The 15,796-nt window shown below is 46.7% G+C and overlaps 1 protein-coding gene across 1 annotated transcript; it reads right to left on the bottom strand.

Annotated features, from left to right (window-relative positions):
• Window positions 1-4,241: 4,241 nt before the first annotated feature.
• On the bottom strand, window positions 4,242-15,418 carry RHOU (ras homolog family member U). Its single transcript, XM_072818820.1, has 3 exons — window positions 14,901-15,418; window positions 13,216-13,274; window positions 4,242-7,614 (listed from the first exon to the last, which is right to left on the bottom strand). Exons 1-3 carry the CDS (start codon window positions 15,160-15,162, stop codon window positions 7,159-7,161), a joined length of 777 nt encoding a protein of 258 aa, XP_072674921.1. The 5' UTR covers window positions 15,163-15,418; the 3' UTR covers window positions 4,242-7,158.
• Between the last annotated feature and the right edge of the window lie 378 nt (window positions 15,419-15,796).

A 15,796-nucleotide genomic window follows, 5' to 3' on the forward strand; every position in this document is an offset into this window, starting at 1 on the left:
ATATTATGATATTTACCAACACATTTTCTCCTCTTATAAACCCTTTCTATTTCCTGATCTCCTCTACCAACATTTGTATAAGAAAATTTTGGACTGTTTTATCTAATTGTTTATCTAAATAATAATTGATTCCTTTCCACTTTTCGTCTTTTGAAATAGAAACACTTGACTTTCAACAACACCAGATCGATTTCAATGTAAAGGTGAGGTGGTTTAGATTAGGCGCCTGGTGACTGGGAACACGGGAGAGTGTCAAACTTTGGATAAGCTCTCAACAACACAAGAGCCAATCTTAAAGATTACTGAAGGTTGTTACTAAGGCAAAAACTGTTCATCCAAAGGCCCCACCCTCATTCTCATTGCTTAGATCCTGAAATAAAGTGACAATGAAGGGAAATTTTGTAGATCAAATAAATGTGTTGAAAATCCACTTATCTCTGACTGTCTGGTTTAGAGCAGTAGTGAACAAGAGCCTGTGTACAGCCCTTCTTGCTTTGTGGTCTGGCCTGAGATATCATTTCAGAATAAAAAGTAGGAAGATGAGGGAGAGACAAGAATATCAAAGCAGAGGGAGGAGTTTGGGGGTTCTGGGTGACTTGGTATATGTGAGATTTTTCTGTACGCTCACCGATAAAACATTTGCTAAATAAATAAGGCAAGCCAAACTCATTCATTGTTCCTGCTACAGGTGATGATGTTTCAGGTATCAGAGTTCTAAGTTCCTAACAAGTACTTCTTTAGACACTTGAGCAGATGCAAAATGAAATTGAGCCCCGGACAGCCAGGTCTGCTGTATTCGAAATCCACAAGTAATAGCAGTCAGGCTTCCTGATTTCCATGGTAAAATCTGTTCTGATATTTGCTCCCGAAGTACAGGACTCTCTCTTCCATCAGCCATGTACAATATGATACTTAAGTTAAACCCTGCACCAACAATTATTCAGAATCTGTCAAAATGTGACTGATGCACATGCTACTCCCGAAAGCTTCTGTGTTAAGAGATATTCTAGAATGTCCAAGTTCTATTTGTGTTTTAAGCTTAAACACTCCAAACTAGTATTCTTGGATTGTAAGAACACAAGCCCTTGTGGGAATGCCTTCCACAGTGCAAACTACCATATGCCAAATTAATGTTACACCTCCAGCTGTTTGATTGAGAGGAAATGTTAGAAACAGTTCTGTGAAATGAAGCCTGTTTCTGCAAAACCAGGCAAAGATGCAAAAAATTCACATCACCATTTTTAGTACATTTTCTCCCCCAGTTCAGGCCAAATCCTAATTAGAAACCACTCTACTAACGTAATATGAGAGAACATTGCCTTGGGAAGGGAAATTCAGGTACTTGGTACAATCACTGCGTTCTCTTCTTTTGAGGACCACCCTGAGATGCCAAATCCTAATAAAGCTGCTTGTGGTATTTTGAAGAATAAGCAGAGGCAGGAGATTTGGATGTTTAATGATAGCAAAGTAAGGCAAGATTTCATCCATGTCACATTAGAGGTGTCTTCATCAATGGGACCAAAAATACTCAGTCACTGATTGCTACCCCCAGTAGTTCTCTGGCACGTCTATCCCTCATCAGCCAGATAAACCAAGGGGAGTCTTGCCAACGTTGCGCACATCTGACCCAAGATTGCTGCCGACTGTTGTGTTCTGAACAAAAGAATACAAAGGAGGCGATGATCTAGGGAGCAACGAGCTGACCTCCAGGACATGAGTGTGGTCAGCAGAAGAACAGCCCCCAAAAATGTCCATATCCTACACTTTAGACCCCATGACGATGTAGGTTACATGGCAAAGCAGAATTGAGGCTGCAGATGGAAATTGCTAATCCACACACCCTGACGGGGGAGATTACCTTGGAGATTACCAAGTGAGTCCTTGGGTCCTTAAAAGTGTGGGAGAAGAGTCCGTGTCAATGGGATGACCAGCCATTGCTGGCTTTGCAGGGGAAGGAGAATCATGAGCCAAGGAATGTAGGTGGGCTCTAGAGCTGGAGGAAGCAAGAAGATGGCCCCCGTAGAGCCTCCAGGATGGCATGCAGGCCTGTCATCATCTTGACTTTAGCGCAAGACTCATTTCAGATTTCCCACTTCCAGAACTGCAAATCTGTATTCCAAGTCTGTATTGTTTTAAGCACTAAGTTTGTAGTAATTTGTTATAGTAGCAAATGAAAACTTAAAAGAATGAGTCAAATTTGAAATATCTGTGGGACATTCAGGAGGAGAATGAATGGCAATGTGATACTCTGCCCTGGGACACGTCCTCTTTTAAGATGACAAACATCAGGTTACAGATCAAGATCAGGTTCCTGGCCACGGGCCTCTTCCATGTGCAGACCGGGTCTCGTCGGGACTTGGTCGTATTGTTGGGATTGCACAGGGGAAACTGGTCGGCTGAGGTGGGCTGATAAACGGGGGTTTCTAAAAATGGCTCTAGATTCACAAAGCTGAGTGTGCTTGACTTCCACCCAAGCCTCACTCTGTTGTCTCACTCCGACTCACCAAACCTCCTTCATGGGCCCAATTCCACCTTCTCCTTGAGGTCGTGGGGGTGGGGGTGGGTGGGAGGGGGGATTGGCACCAGCTCTCCCAACAGGTGGCCAGGCCCCAGCAGTCCCACCTGCTCCAGAGTCAGTCTGTACAACTGCTGGAGTAATTTATATTGTTTGGCTCTTATTTTATAAAAATGAGTGGGAATGAAAAATAGATATGCTATAACCCATAAAAAGCATAAGCCTCACAAAAAATTAGTAGGGATGAAGATGAGAGCCATTAGGGGCTGATTGGAAGTTAATCACCCAGGCAGCCTGTTGTGAGAGAAACGAACAGAACTTGCCAATGAGACCAGTCAGAGTGGACACTTACTGGCACTTCATACTCATAACCCACCAGCCCAGTGAGGCAGGTGCCCCAATTATCCCCTTTAGAGAGTCTAAAGACTAGACACAGGATGTTTAAGTTGCTTAAGAAATAACAAGTGGCTGAGCCAGGATTCAAGCCCAAAGAGCCTGCTCTGGAGCCCAGCCCCCACCTCCCCTGCCCTCCCTGACATCAGGGGCCTCTCTGACCTCATCCTTTCCCTGACCTCCTCCCTTCCTCTAGGTCATCTCCTGCTCCTTTCCTTGCTCTGCTCCTGTCCTGTCCACACCGGCCTCCAGGACATGCCACACATTTGCTATGCTTTGGGGCCTTTGCACCTGCTCTTCCCTTTAGAAAACTTTCCTCCCAGATACTTGTCATTCTCCCACTTCCTTTAGTCCTTATTAAACATCTTCATGAAGCACTCCCTGACCTCCTCTAGAGAGACTGGGTGCTCTGTGTAACTGGGAAGGCCTGTCCTGGATACAGGAGGCAACCAAGGGCTGAAGAGAGATTCCCAAGTCCCTCTGAGCTGGAATTAGGCTGCCGCGGAGGCCAGTGAGGGAGAGCTGGGTTTTAGCACTTTGGGACACATGCTGAAGGCCAGGAATTCTAGTTGCTCCCTGCAAAGCAATCTGGTGCATTGTGGTTGAATGTTCAGTGGCTATGAAAAGTCAAAGCCTGGCCTCAGAGGCCCCATGGGGAATGAAGTGAGCCAGGTCCATCCTTCACTAGGTGAGCCCTTAACCCCTGAGGCTGGAGGGTGGAAGCAGGATAACATATGGCCTCCCAGGATGGTCTTGTCATCAGGGCCACATTCCCTGGTGTGAGGCCTGGTATCACTTCCCTGATAAGAAGGCTGACTGCAAGTTCACATATATCACAAGGGCATTCCCCCAGCCCTCAGAGATGGGGAATTCTGAGCCTCATGGCACCTTCGAACCCCTTCCATGGCCATTACAGATCTTGCACCCCACATGTGCACATGTATTCTCATTCAGGATTCAAAGAGCCTGGGGAGAAAAGCAGTACTTTGGCACATAAGGAAACTGAGGCTCAGATCTAGTCACCTCCTCATCATCACACACTAAGTGCTTCTCTGAGCCTAGACTTTTGGCTCCAAGCACAGTGTTCCTGTCAGGGACACACACAAGCCACCAGCACACAAACTATTACAGACACAGAGTCTGAGAGCACTTATATCACACTGTGACCCCCAAATTCTAAAATCCCTATATTCTATAAGCATTTAATGTCAGTTAGGGATGATTCCCAAAACACCTCTGGAGGCACACCATGACGCTTCCCAACCTGCTTTTTGGTGTGGCTGGACTTTTATTCACTTCCAATGACATTTTTTGATAATAAAGGCAAGCGAAGTTATATCCATAGGTCAGAATTTATTTCATACCAGCTCATTTATAGCATCTTCAAGGACAACGTTCTGCTCAACATCATTTACACTCGAAAACAGAGAAGAACAACTTGGTAAGGCACCAGGTTACAACAGTCTGGGGAGAAGACCTTGCCTTCATTTTGGCTTGTGTAATGCCTGGGTGGTTTCTCTTTAGGTCTGCCAAGTACAGAGAACAATATTACAAAAGGTTCATTTCCACATACATGGTAGAAAGTGATAAAACAGGTTGGAAGTAATTGTGTTTTTAAATTATGACTGGCCTACACAGTAGGAGTTAAGCTAAAGTGGCATCTTCTAAAGCACAACTCATAAAATCTTCTCTGCAATACCAAGCTGCAAGTTGAACAGTGTTTGAGCTTTAAAGTGAATTGACTTAGGTTTAACTCAAGCACATACTCTAAAAAATTTTTCTGCCCAAATCACACAAAGGAAAATGGAGGAAAACCTTAAGTACAATCAATCGTACCTTTACTATTCTAGAAAATGCAGCAACATGTAAAAAATGGTTGTGTTTAAATGTCAACCCTCTAGATGTTTAGGGCTAATGGTACAGGGTTGTATCAAGTTGGGTTAAAAATAAACCACCTGAGGAAAGCTCTCAGAACTGGGCCACACAGGCCTGCTCCACTGACAACTTTCCACCAGGGCCAGAGGGTGCTGATGGCCGTCGCCCAGGGGGCCCAGGAAAGCAGCCCCAATGCTGTCACATGCATAAAATTTCTTTCAAGTCTTGTGCTCTATCTTCAAAATTAATTTGCATTGTACTCCATGACATTTATTTAAATATAAAACTACTGTTTAAAATTACTCACCAGGTAACTCTTCTGCTGCTCCCACTGCTTTACACCTGGAACAGGAAGAGCCGAGCCTAGGAAACTGGCCCCTTACAGACAGGTGAGCCAGGCAGGCCAGCATAGAGTCTGTTTAGAGTATTTCCTCAAATGAAGTAATTTTATTCACTCAGGCTATAACTAAATGCTTTGGGCAACTATGATACCAATTTCAATGTACTGAAAAATAAATAGTGAACAATCCACGTATTTTAGTTTTTAAACAAAGAAATCAGGTAATTTTATTTACTAACAAGATCAAAGAAGCGCCTACCCTGATTTTTTTACTTCTATAGGAAAACACAAATTAGCTCTTTCAAATATAAAAAAGACAACGCAAGACCCACAGAAAGATAAGACTCTTCTATTCACCGGCTCTACAGCAGTTTCCCTAGTTACTGAGTTGATTTTGGTAAATCTGCTTCACTCACTACAACCAGACATTATAATTCATGTTAGGCTACCTTTTGGCATCTCAGCAGCATAGCCATCACAAAGTAAAAAAAAAAACAAAAACAAAAACAAAAACTACTCTTCTGATATGGCACATTTTTTCCTCCAGAATATTAAACCCTAAAAACTGCCACCTTGAAGAACACAAATGTTTCACAAGTATATGGTTTTCTGGCTGTCCCACAGTAAAGATGCCGCTGAGAGAGGGGGCTGTGGTCCGTACATACACCCCTGCTCCGGGCTGGCCGCAGCACATCACCCCCAGGAGCCCTCTGACACACAGCGCTGGCCTCTATTGCCAGTTCCCTGAAAGGCATCTGTGGTTTTAAGTGGTTGTTTTAACAGGTTTCAAGAGACATTCAGTATAAAACAGTTCTTAAGAGATATTCGTGTTTTGAGATGGTCTCAAAAATGTGTCAAAGTATATTTAAAATCATATCTGAGTAGGATATAATCAAAAAGAGATCTGTTTAAAAAAGTAATAAAAAGAGGAAGCTGAGCTTCCCTCACATCTGTTTTTGTGGCCCTGCTTTTTCTCATTAACTGTTTAAAAGTCTGAATCAGCAGCAAATACAGCCATATACATGTGTGCACGCCCGCGCATACATTTTGGCTGCCTTAAGGGGAAAAAAGTACACTTCATCTCCTACAAACGTTTGCTGCAGGCCTTGTAAGAGTGTCCACTTCTCTGCAAATGGGACAATGTAAATAGTATGGAAGTTTCAAAACCATTCAAATAGATGCTCCCTAGTGTTCTAACTGCCAGGGATTTAGGCAGTTGGGTGCACGCATAGTAAGAGCAAATATTACATTATGATCTCAACATGAATCACCCCCTAAAGAAAATATAAGAGCTTCTGACTAATACTTGCTTTACTCCACATGGCATTTTGGCTATGTTTATACGGTGTCAACACAACTGGTCTAAGAATGAAAAATCACAATACACAATTTTTCCTTTTTGGTTTACACAGTGTCATTGAGTTAGGAGATGTTTGTTGGTTGATTTTAGATCTTAAGCAACCAGGTATTAACATATGACAAAAGCAACTGTTTTGAGGGACTGTAGGCAGAGGTCTCTCGTTTTCCCTCAGATTTTAATTCCTTAAAGTTTTATAAAGTGTGGAGTTTCAAAGCTAAGAGTTATTTTCAGCATAGCTGGCCTGTGGACATACGCACTTGCATGAAGTAGCCCTTAATCAAGGGAAGCTAACTATACCATTTCTTCTTTTGTTCTTCTGTACGTTATAAATCTAGCAAAATTTCATTCTTGACACTCAGATTTGAAGTGTCTTTTTCATATTAGATATAAATTAATCCAGAGGTCTAGAGCTCTAAATTTCCAGAGTTACCAAAAAATGCTTAACTGACTTCAAAAATATCTTGCATAATTAGTAATCAACTCATCCCTAAGCTCAAACAAACAAGAATATCAAAGGCAAGAAAAAAATCCAAAAATCGAGAGCTCCACCTATTATACATATACATACACACGTTCTCTATACAGGTTCTACATGATAAAAGGAGTCATTTTAGCTAATATAGCTTCTAATGTGGACTTCATCTAAAAATTGCCTTTCTGGGTTTCTGGCCAGCATCATACGAAACAGCAGTACTTCTTCCACCAGGACTTGGAGAGGTTTTTCATTTTGTCTGGAGTCCTGCTTTTGGACTTCTTTGGCTGTTGCTGAGTGTCCGAGTACTGAATGCCAGCAACGATGGCCGCGTCAAAGACCTCTTTGAGGTTTTTCTGAGTCAAGGCCGAACACTCGATGTAAGAGGCAGCTTTCATTTCCTCGGCACACAACTTAGCCGCCTCTTCAGGCACGGGCTTCTCTTTGCATTTGTCCAGCTCAATAAGGACTTTGACATCTTCTCTTAGATCTGACTGAGTTCCAACGAGGATGATGGGGGCTTTGGGACAGTGGCATCGGATCTCCGGTATCCACTTCTCACTGACGTTCTGGAAGGACGAGGGGCTCACCACACTGAAGCACAGAAGAAAGATGTCCGTGTTGGTGTAGCAGAGAGGCCTCAGTTTGTCAAACTCATCCTGCAACCGATCAAAGCATCCAACAGTTATTCATCTAATCAATTCTCATCGGAAAAGAGACCACCTTAACATTTTTTTTCCTGAATGGGTCTGGCAGGGCTGGTTACAGGAGGAAGAGCCAGCACCTCAGAAAGCAGGGGCTTACTCAGCGGGGCCCGCACCCCCACCCCATGAAATCTGCCAGTGTGCTCCATGTGCTCACCAGTACTCATGATCCTCTTGTACCCTACCACAGAAAAAGTACTTACACTAGGTTGAGTTTTAGAAATAAAATTTACTTCATCTAGCCTTTAGCCTAGAGTAACATAGATTTTCAATGCTGGTATTTAGCTCCTGTTCTAAAATTTAGCAGCCACACTGATCCCCAAGTCTCCAACCTGACCCCAGTGAACCCCAGTCTGATACAGCTCCCCTTGTCCTCATGACAGCTGTGAGTGATGCCCAACTCATCCCATTGGCACTGCACACAGTCAAGGCAAGCACAGTGCTCAGTATACCCAGTAATGTTCATCAGACAAAAGGATAGACCCAAAATCGGAGTTCAGGACCTCTGACGGCCACTCCCCTGGGCAATACAGAGAACCCGTGCCTCTCAATGTCACTTACAACAATGTGACATACAATGTCACATTGGTTCATATATTCCTATTCTTGCTTGATACACCTTTCTTATTATCTCTTTTCCTCCCTCCTTCTTCCTTTTTTTAAAAAAATTATTTATTTATTCATGAGAGAGAGAGAGGCAGAGACACAGGCAGAGGGAAAAGCAGGCTCCCTGCAGGGAGCCCGATGTGGAACTTGATCCCAGGACCCTGGGATCATGACCTGAGCTGAAGGTAGACACTCAATCACTGAGCCACCCAGGTGCCCCCCTTTCTTCCTTTTCCTTTCTTTTCTCCTTGCAAATACCAGGGGCCTCCACACTCAGTGCTTTGGGAAGATAAAGGATCAGAGAAAGTGCATACCCACCCTACCTTAAGGTACAGAGAACTGGATGGAATAATCACAGTTTGTCCTATCAACCAAGCAACATGCTGCTGATGCCTGCCCCAGTCCATCTACTTCAGAGATGGATGCTGGACAGCAGCCACTGTGCAGGGCCAGGGGATTCAGATGGGAACACACAGACCTGGCCTCAGCCCTTGTAGACATATCTGTCTCCAAATCAGTATTTTTTATTGTCCCCTGGAGTGCCATATTCAACTACCTGAACACTTTCAATCAGCTCACTCAGAGAAAAATATTTACATCACCTTATTCTTTTTCAAAATGTCTATTCGTGGGGGCACCTAGCTGCCTCAGTCGGAAGATATACTACTCTTGATCTCAAAGTCGTAAGTTCAAGCCACATTTTTGGTGTCAAGATTACCAAAAAACTAAACTTTCAAAAAATAAAAAATAAAATAAAATTCCTATCTCTGGGGGCCAGCCTCGCACAGGTGTACTATGACATATAACTTCCCAGTGGCAAGAAAAAGTGAAATGTCATCCAGGTTTTCATTACTTCATTAGCATGCTCTGATTATTTACAAACTACTATTTACATGCACATTATTCTGCATCTGTGGCCACCCTGTAGGTGTAAAGGCAATCTGCACCTGTTTCACCTGAAGGCACTTTCTTCATTTGAGGCTCCGTATTTCAGTCGTAGGGCGACAACCAACTAACAGTTGAAGTCAACCAGCTAAAAATGCTCAGGGATGAATCTGGCATTTCATCCTTGCCACTTGTCAGACTTCTCTACGCAACGGTTTAAAAAGAACAACTTGGCTTTTTTAGTGCCAACTTTGTGCTGAAAGAATAAACACAGAAACTCAAGCAGGTAGACTATGGCCCAGCTCTGAGGATCTTGTAATAAAACATTCCCTCTGTTCTCAGAGGCCTCAAAGAAGCAGCACAAAACTGAGCCTCAAAACAGGTCAGCTCCCTTAGGCAACTGCAGCTCGCTGCTGGAAGCCAGTCACCTTGGCCATGCCCTGCAAGCTGGGGGTTGCATTACCAATAAAAAGAAAGGCAAACTCAGGGGTTGGGCCTTGTGACAGGGCTTTGGAAATCTGGCTCCCCAGACCTCTTGAGATTCTGGCTAAGGGGTTCACGGAACCAAGCAGAAATTAAACTCTCCTCCTCACTGCCTGACCAGAAACCTTAGATTTTTGCTGAAATCAATACAACATACATATGCGTGACGAGGCCAACTGGAATGTACCCTCAAGGAAATGTGTTCTGAGGCCCAATGATTTGCATGCACCTGCCAGGTCTGCAGGGAAGACATACAGAATTCAGTCAGGGACAGGGTGTGGTGGACAGGCCACTGAACAGTAGCACTGGTCAAGCTGAAACCTGATTTTTTTTTTTTTTTTTTTTTTTTTTTAACGCAGAGATTCTTCAAGGGCCACCTGGGTCAAAAAGCTGAGGAATTTTCAGCTTCTCCAGTCAATACCACAGAGATCGCCTATTTCAGAGACAGTCCCTTCTCCAAAGTTATGTTTCTCAAAGTCCTCAGTCTCTATTTTCACTTGAGTAAGACTGTGAGTCTAATGCTAAAAACTCCTTTTAATATCTTCTATGCTCACTACCTCCCTAACGAGAAAACCGAAAGACAAGAAAAGCGATTTCTAGTTCCTTATCCAGCCAGTAGAGACATATTCTTGCTCTAAGCTTCCATATAAAACCTGCATTTGAGCCCCAGGTCAGGGCTACTGGTGCTTACACTCCCCTGGAGCTAGAAACAGAGGTCACACAAGTCACTTTAAGCCCACAAGGCTATCCTGAGAACTGCCTGGAGGACGGAGGAGTTTCACTGGCCGAGTCAACATTAGGGAAATACAGCAGGTGCCAAATCAAGTCCTGGGGTGCCTAGGGAGCTCAGTTGGTTAAGCATCTGCCTTTGGCTCAGATTATGATCCCAAGATCTTGGGATCAAGCCCCACATAGAGGCATCGTCGGGTTTCTTGCTCAGCAGGGAGCCTGCTTCTTCCTCTCCCTCTGCCTCTGCCTGTTGCTCCCCCTGCTTGTGCGCCTGCACTCTGTCAAATAAATAAATAAAATATTTTTAAAAATAAAAATAAAAAGTCCCTTAAAAGGTAGTTTATCAGATCTGGACTAAGGAAGGTAGGGAAGAACTATAACTCTGATCAGCTTTGCTATTAATCAAAATAAGTCCTAAGTAGGGGATCCCTGGGTGGCTCAGCGGTTTGGCGCCTGCCTTTGACCCAGGGTGCGATCCTGGAGTCCCGGGATCGAGTCCCGTGTCAGGCTCCCGGTGTGGAGCCTGCTTCTCCCTCTGCCCGTGTCTCTGCCTCTCTCTCTATGTCTGTCATGAATAAATAAATAAATAAATAAATAAATCTTAAAAAAAAAAAAGTGTCCTAAGGGATACTTATGGAGTAGGGGAAAAAATGATCTTAACAGCTGTGTAGTTTTCACCGGTTTTGAAGTTGGTTTTTCTCATTCATTACATAATAAGGTGTACTTTACTAACTAATACAGTTAAACAATACAGTAAATCTCAATGAAAACGTCACTGGGAGACCAAAAGAATAATTTCCAAACTAAAGCTTACCAACTTGCGCCAAAGCCCTTTTATTTCCCTAATTATGAAATGTTTCCATGAAAATACCTCCAAAATTATTCTTGTGCTTCCCCAACTTTTAAACAGGCTATACTAAGGAAAAACTGAACTCTGCCTCAATAATTCAGGGTCATTTTTATAAAGTTTTTCCCACACTTCTTTCAAAACTGCTCAGAGGTTTTTCTCCTCAGACCCATCTGTCCTGTCCCCCACACTAACACCGCCTTCCTCCTTATGGAATTTCACAGGTTTCTTTCACAATTTCTACTAACTGGTTTGTCTTCCCTACAGATTGCAAGTCTTCTGAGGGGCAGGCCAGGACTTAAGTTTGAATTCCCCAGTGCCTAGAACTCCATTATGTGCATCAATCATAAACTGTGACAGCGCCCTATTATGTGCCAGGCGCCATGTGTGCACTAAGCCTAGAACCCCAACTTGGGAAGCCGTGTCTGTAACAAGAATCAACACCTAAGGGAGAGCCCCATTAGTGGGCAGGGACGTGCAATGAGCTGCTTGCTCCTTCTCTCAAGGGTCTCTAGGAACTGTACCTTCTTGTTTTACCAGGAATGCCTGTATTTATTGATATGCTACCCTGGCCACCTTTTAAAGATCAGAAAATCACATAGCAGGAAAAATATTCTTACTTTATACAAAGCAATTAAGCTTTCATTACAAATACCAGGAGAGCATTCAGAAAGATTAACTACTAGGAGAGCAGTGTCCTTTTGAGTTTTCTCTTCCACAGGAAATAAGATCCACACTGTGTGTGCTTTCTTTGGCTGCAGCTGAAGGGGAATCCGAGATGCTCCAGTGCAAAAGAGGCAGGGCATGCCACTCTGGCCACCACCAAACCGGTATTGAGCTGAGAACCAAAGCTGCCCAGTCTTGTGTCATTTGAGTTTTGAGAAATAAACCTGTGAATTTGCTGCCCCAGGTGAGATAAGCAGTATGGAAGCTGTGGCGTGGGCGAGTCACTGGGGAACACTGGAAAGCGAGCTTCTTCAACAACAGATGGTCATGTGATAACACCTCAGAAAGTGAAATGGGCATTTGACATGCCTACAAAGTGCCCTCAGCGTTTGCTCTGACAAGTACAGAAAAGAGTACATGTTTATCAACTGTCACTTTGACAAACTCAAGAGATGGCACCGTGGGTTCTCACAGAGAACAAGGAGATCTCAGTGATGAGCACTGTGCCAAGGGTCCCTGGAGCTCGTCGAGGAATACCCCCATCCCCGTCACTCCCTGGGTGTCTCATCCAAGTGCCTGACCCCCAAGACAAGAATAAATGTTCACGATTTGGAAAGACTAAGTCCAGGTTCATTCACTGCCCTAGCTCAGGACAGCTTCGCCACTGTATCTCTGCTTCAAAGGACGGGGTGGCCCTAGTGAGGAAACCACAGCATAGGGAGGGAAATATTAACACCCACTGACACAAACTCCATCTTTTTCAGGGGGACCCCCAGATGGTACAGTTGGCTGAGCATGTCTGGTTCTTGGTTTCAGCTCAGGTCATGATCTCAGGGTCGTGGGATCGAGCCCTGTGTCAGACTCCACACACAGCATGGAGTCAGCTTGAAGCTCTCTCTCTCTCTCCCTCTGCCTCCCCCACCACGCTCTTTCTCTCTCTCTCTCTAAAATAAATAAAATCTCTTTAAAAACCTCCATTTTTCTCTTGAGCAAATTTAATATTTGGCTTGTTGACTTCTAACAAAATGATTCTATCACCAACTTACTTGAAGAAATGATCACAAAGCATCACTGATAATTTTTTAATAAAAACGAGAAAGTAAATAAGATCAGAAACTCCATAAGAATTCCTATTCTTGATCCTTTGTTCCCTATCCTGTCCATGCAAAGCTGGACTAAACCCTGTTTTATGAGGGCAGAGCCATCTCCCCACCTCACTGCCACCCCCTGAGAGGGGCAGGGCTGGGGCCACTTCATGAGGCTTTAGAATGACCCAGTTATAGAGCGTAGTTATTCTGAGGCCTCTAAATGGCCAGTCCCTTCCCAGCCAATCCACTAACCTGTCCGGCAGTGTCACAGAGCTGGAGTCTCACAGGCCGGCCGTCCACAGACACCACAGCTTAAAAGTAAAGTGAAAACAATTATCAAAGTGTGCCTTTTAACCCGTTTCAGGAAGAAAAAAAAAAAAAGTTATAGCTGGGAACTACCATTCTCCCTCCAAACCTTTCAGTTATTCTGGGTTTCCTCACGAATTAAAGACTTGCCTAAAACAAGGAGGCCCCAAGGAGGCATTTTTGTCTACAAACCCTCCAGGGCTGGCAATTCCCTACCCTGTCAGGGCTGAAGCTGCAAATCCCTTAGCCGTTTGATGGCACCCCAGAAAGACCTGTACTTTTAGCCCAGCCCCGGAAGATTTATTTTCCTGTCACACTCGGTTCAAAAAACCTAAAAACAACACTAGGGGGTAAATGGGAACCAACCTTGCCGTTTTAACTCAGTGGAAAACCTCACAAATAATTCTGTTTTCCCTTGGGAAGAGTTCCAAGACTTCATGGTTTATCATAAAATTGTAGCTTGTTTTGAGAACATGAGCAAACACAGGCTGCCTGCATTGTCCTGTTTATAGAAGAGGGCACTGCTTATCTCACCATGTCAGCTCAAAGAGAGGATTAAAACAGAAAAGAAGAGAAAGCCTGCCCACCTTTCCACTAGGATGGGGTACTGGGCAGGGGCCTGCATCAGGGCACAGCCTGGATGTTTCTACTTGAATTTAAGCACTCAGGTTTGTCTCAGTACAACTTTCTAAATTGCTTTTCATGTTTACAATAGTCAGCTGGAAGGGAAAAGGGGTGAAAAACAGAACCATTTGGGTGGAACCCCATTAGTGTAGCAGTTTTCTCCAGGGTACCTTCGAGATGGAAGAAATGAAGCGCTTGCCATCAGGACTCTCTAAAAGGTCAAGAAGCTTTTTCTTTTCTTTTCTTTTAAGAGCAAGAGAGAATGCTTTCCATTAGCCTCTGTGGGAGACTCGTACTTTACCTTTACTAGTCCTTTCTAATAAATTTCAAAAAGACCTGAAAAAAATCCTTTATCTTTGTTTCCACCAAACCAAAACACAGCACACCATACGTAAGAGCTTAAAGAGACGCTGAAAAAATATCAAGAATCAGAAACAGGGCCAACGGGGGAGATGGAAGTCGGAGCAGTGGGCGCAGGGGAGAGGCACGCTGGAGAAATCGCGTTTATTCTCAGGGTTTAATCCAAACCTAAGCCCGTAGCGCCGTTTTCACTAAATCAAGTCTTTCCTGCCGTCTCTGTGGCTCTTCAAAGTGGAGACGCCCCTTGTGAGCGGAGCCGCCGAAAGGAAAGGACCGACTCCCAGGGCCACAGGTAATGGCACCTGCGCGTCACCTTCCCGGTGAAACTCTGCAGCGGCGCCAGCAGCGTCGACCTGACGCAACTTTGCTACGCAGCAAACTGACCAGGCTTCCTGAACTCGACCTATTTGTTATTAAATTGCCGCATCATTTCTTTTCGCACAGGCTCGGTCCCCGTACCCCGCCCCCTCCGCCGGGCTCGGGTTCGGGGGCTCCCGGCTGCCCCGCGGTCCTGCAGGTGGCTCCGCGCTCGCCGGGTCCCCACGGCCCGGTCCGCTTCCCATCGGGGCCCGCGACCCTCGCGCGACGCTCCCTCCCGCCGGCACCGGGCCGCCAGCACCGCGCCCCCGGCCCCCGGCCCCGCTCACCCGAGAAGTTGTCGAAGGCGGTGGGGATGTACTCGGTGGGGTAGCCGTTGGTGGTGTAGCTCACCACCAGGCTGGTCTTGCCCACCGCGCCGTCGCCGACTAGCACGCACTTGACGCCGCGCCCCTCCGCACCGCCCGCGCGCCCCCGGCCCCCCGGCGCCCCGGGCCCGCGCCCCCCGCGCGCCCCGCGCTCCCGGCGCGGCGGAACGGGCGGCGCCTCGCAGCGGCCGGGGAACGCGGGGTCCCCCTGCTGCGGGGGCATCGGTGCGCGCGCTCGGGCGTGCAGGCGCGGGCGAGCAGGGCCCGGCCCGACCGCCCCTCCGACCCGGAGCCCCGCGGGAGGGAAGAGCTGTCAGCGACCGCTGCGGGCGCGTGCCCGGCCCCCGAGAGCGGCGCTTCCAGGCCTCACGCTCCCAGACAAAGGCGGCCCGGGGGCTCGCGGCTCGCGGCTCGCGGCTCGGGCGGCGCCACCTGGCTCGGCTCGGCGCTGCCGGAGGACTGCGGGCCGAGCGCCGTGGAGCCCGAGCGCGCTCTGTCTCCTCCCGGCTTCCCGGCGACACGACGCGTGGGGGGCGGGCGGGGAGGGGAAAGAGGCGGATCCGGCCCGGCCGCTCTGTCCCCGCGCCGAGGCCACAGCGCCCCCCGCCTGCGCGCCGGGCCCCTGCACCCGGGCCGGAGGCGGTGCTACGCCGGGCAGGAGGGGAGCGCCCACGCGGGCTCCGGGTCCCAGCACCCGCCGCGGGGCTGGCGGACGGGCGGCAAACCCCGAAAGCCGGTGGTGGGGCGCGGCGCCTGGAGGAGCCGGGTGGCGGAGGGCAGCATCCTCCTCGGCGCCCGAGACCGACACCAGCGCCGGAGCGGCCGGAGCGGTTCCGCTTCATTGCGCCCCCGCGGCC

This window comes from Canis lupus (genome assembly GCF_048164855.1).
Source record: "Canis lupus baileyi chromosome 4 unlocalized genomic scaffold, mCanLup2.hap1 SUPER_4_unloc_1, whole genome shotgun sequence".
Lineage (NCBI taxonomy): Eukaryota > Metazoa > Chordata > Mammalia > Carnivora > Canidae > Canis > Canis lupus.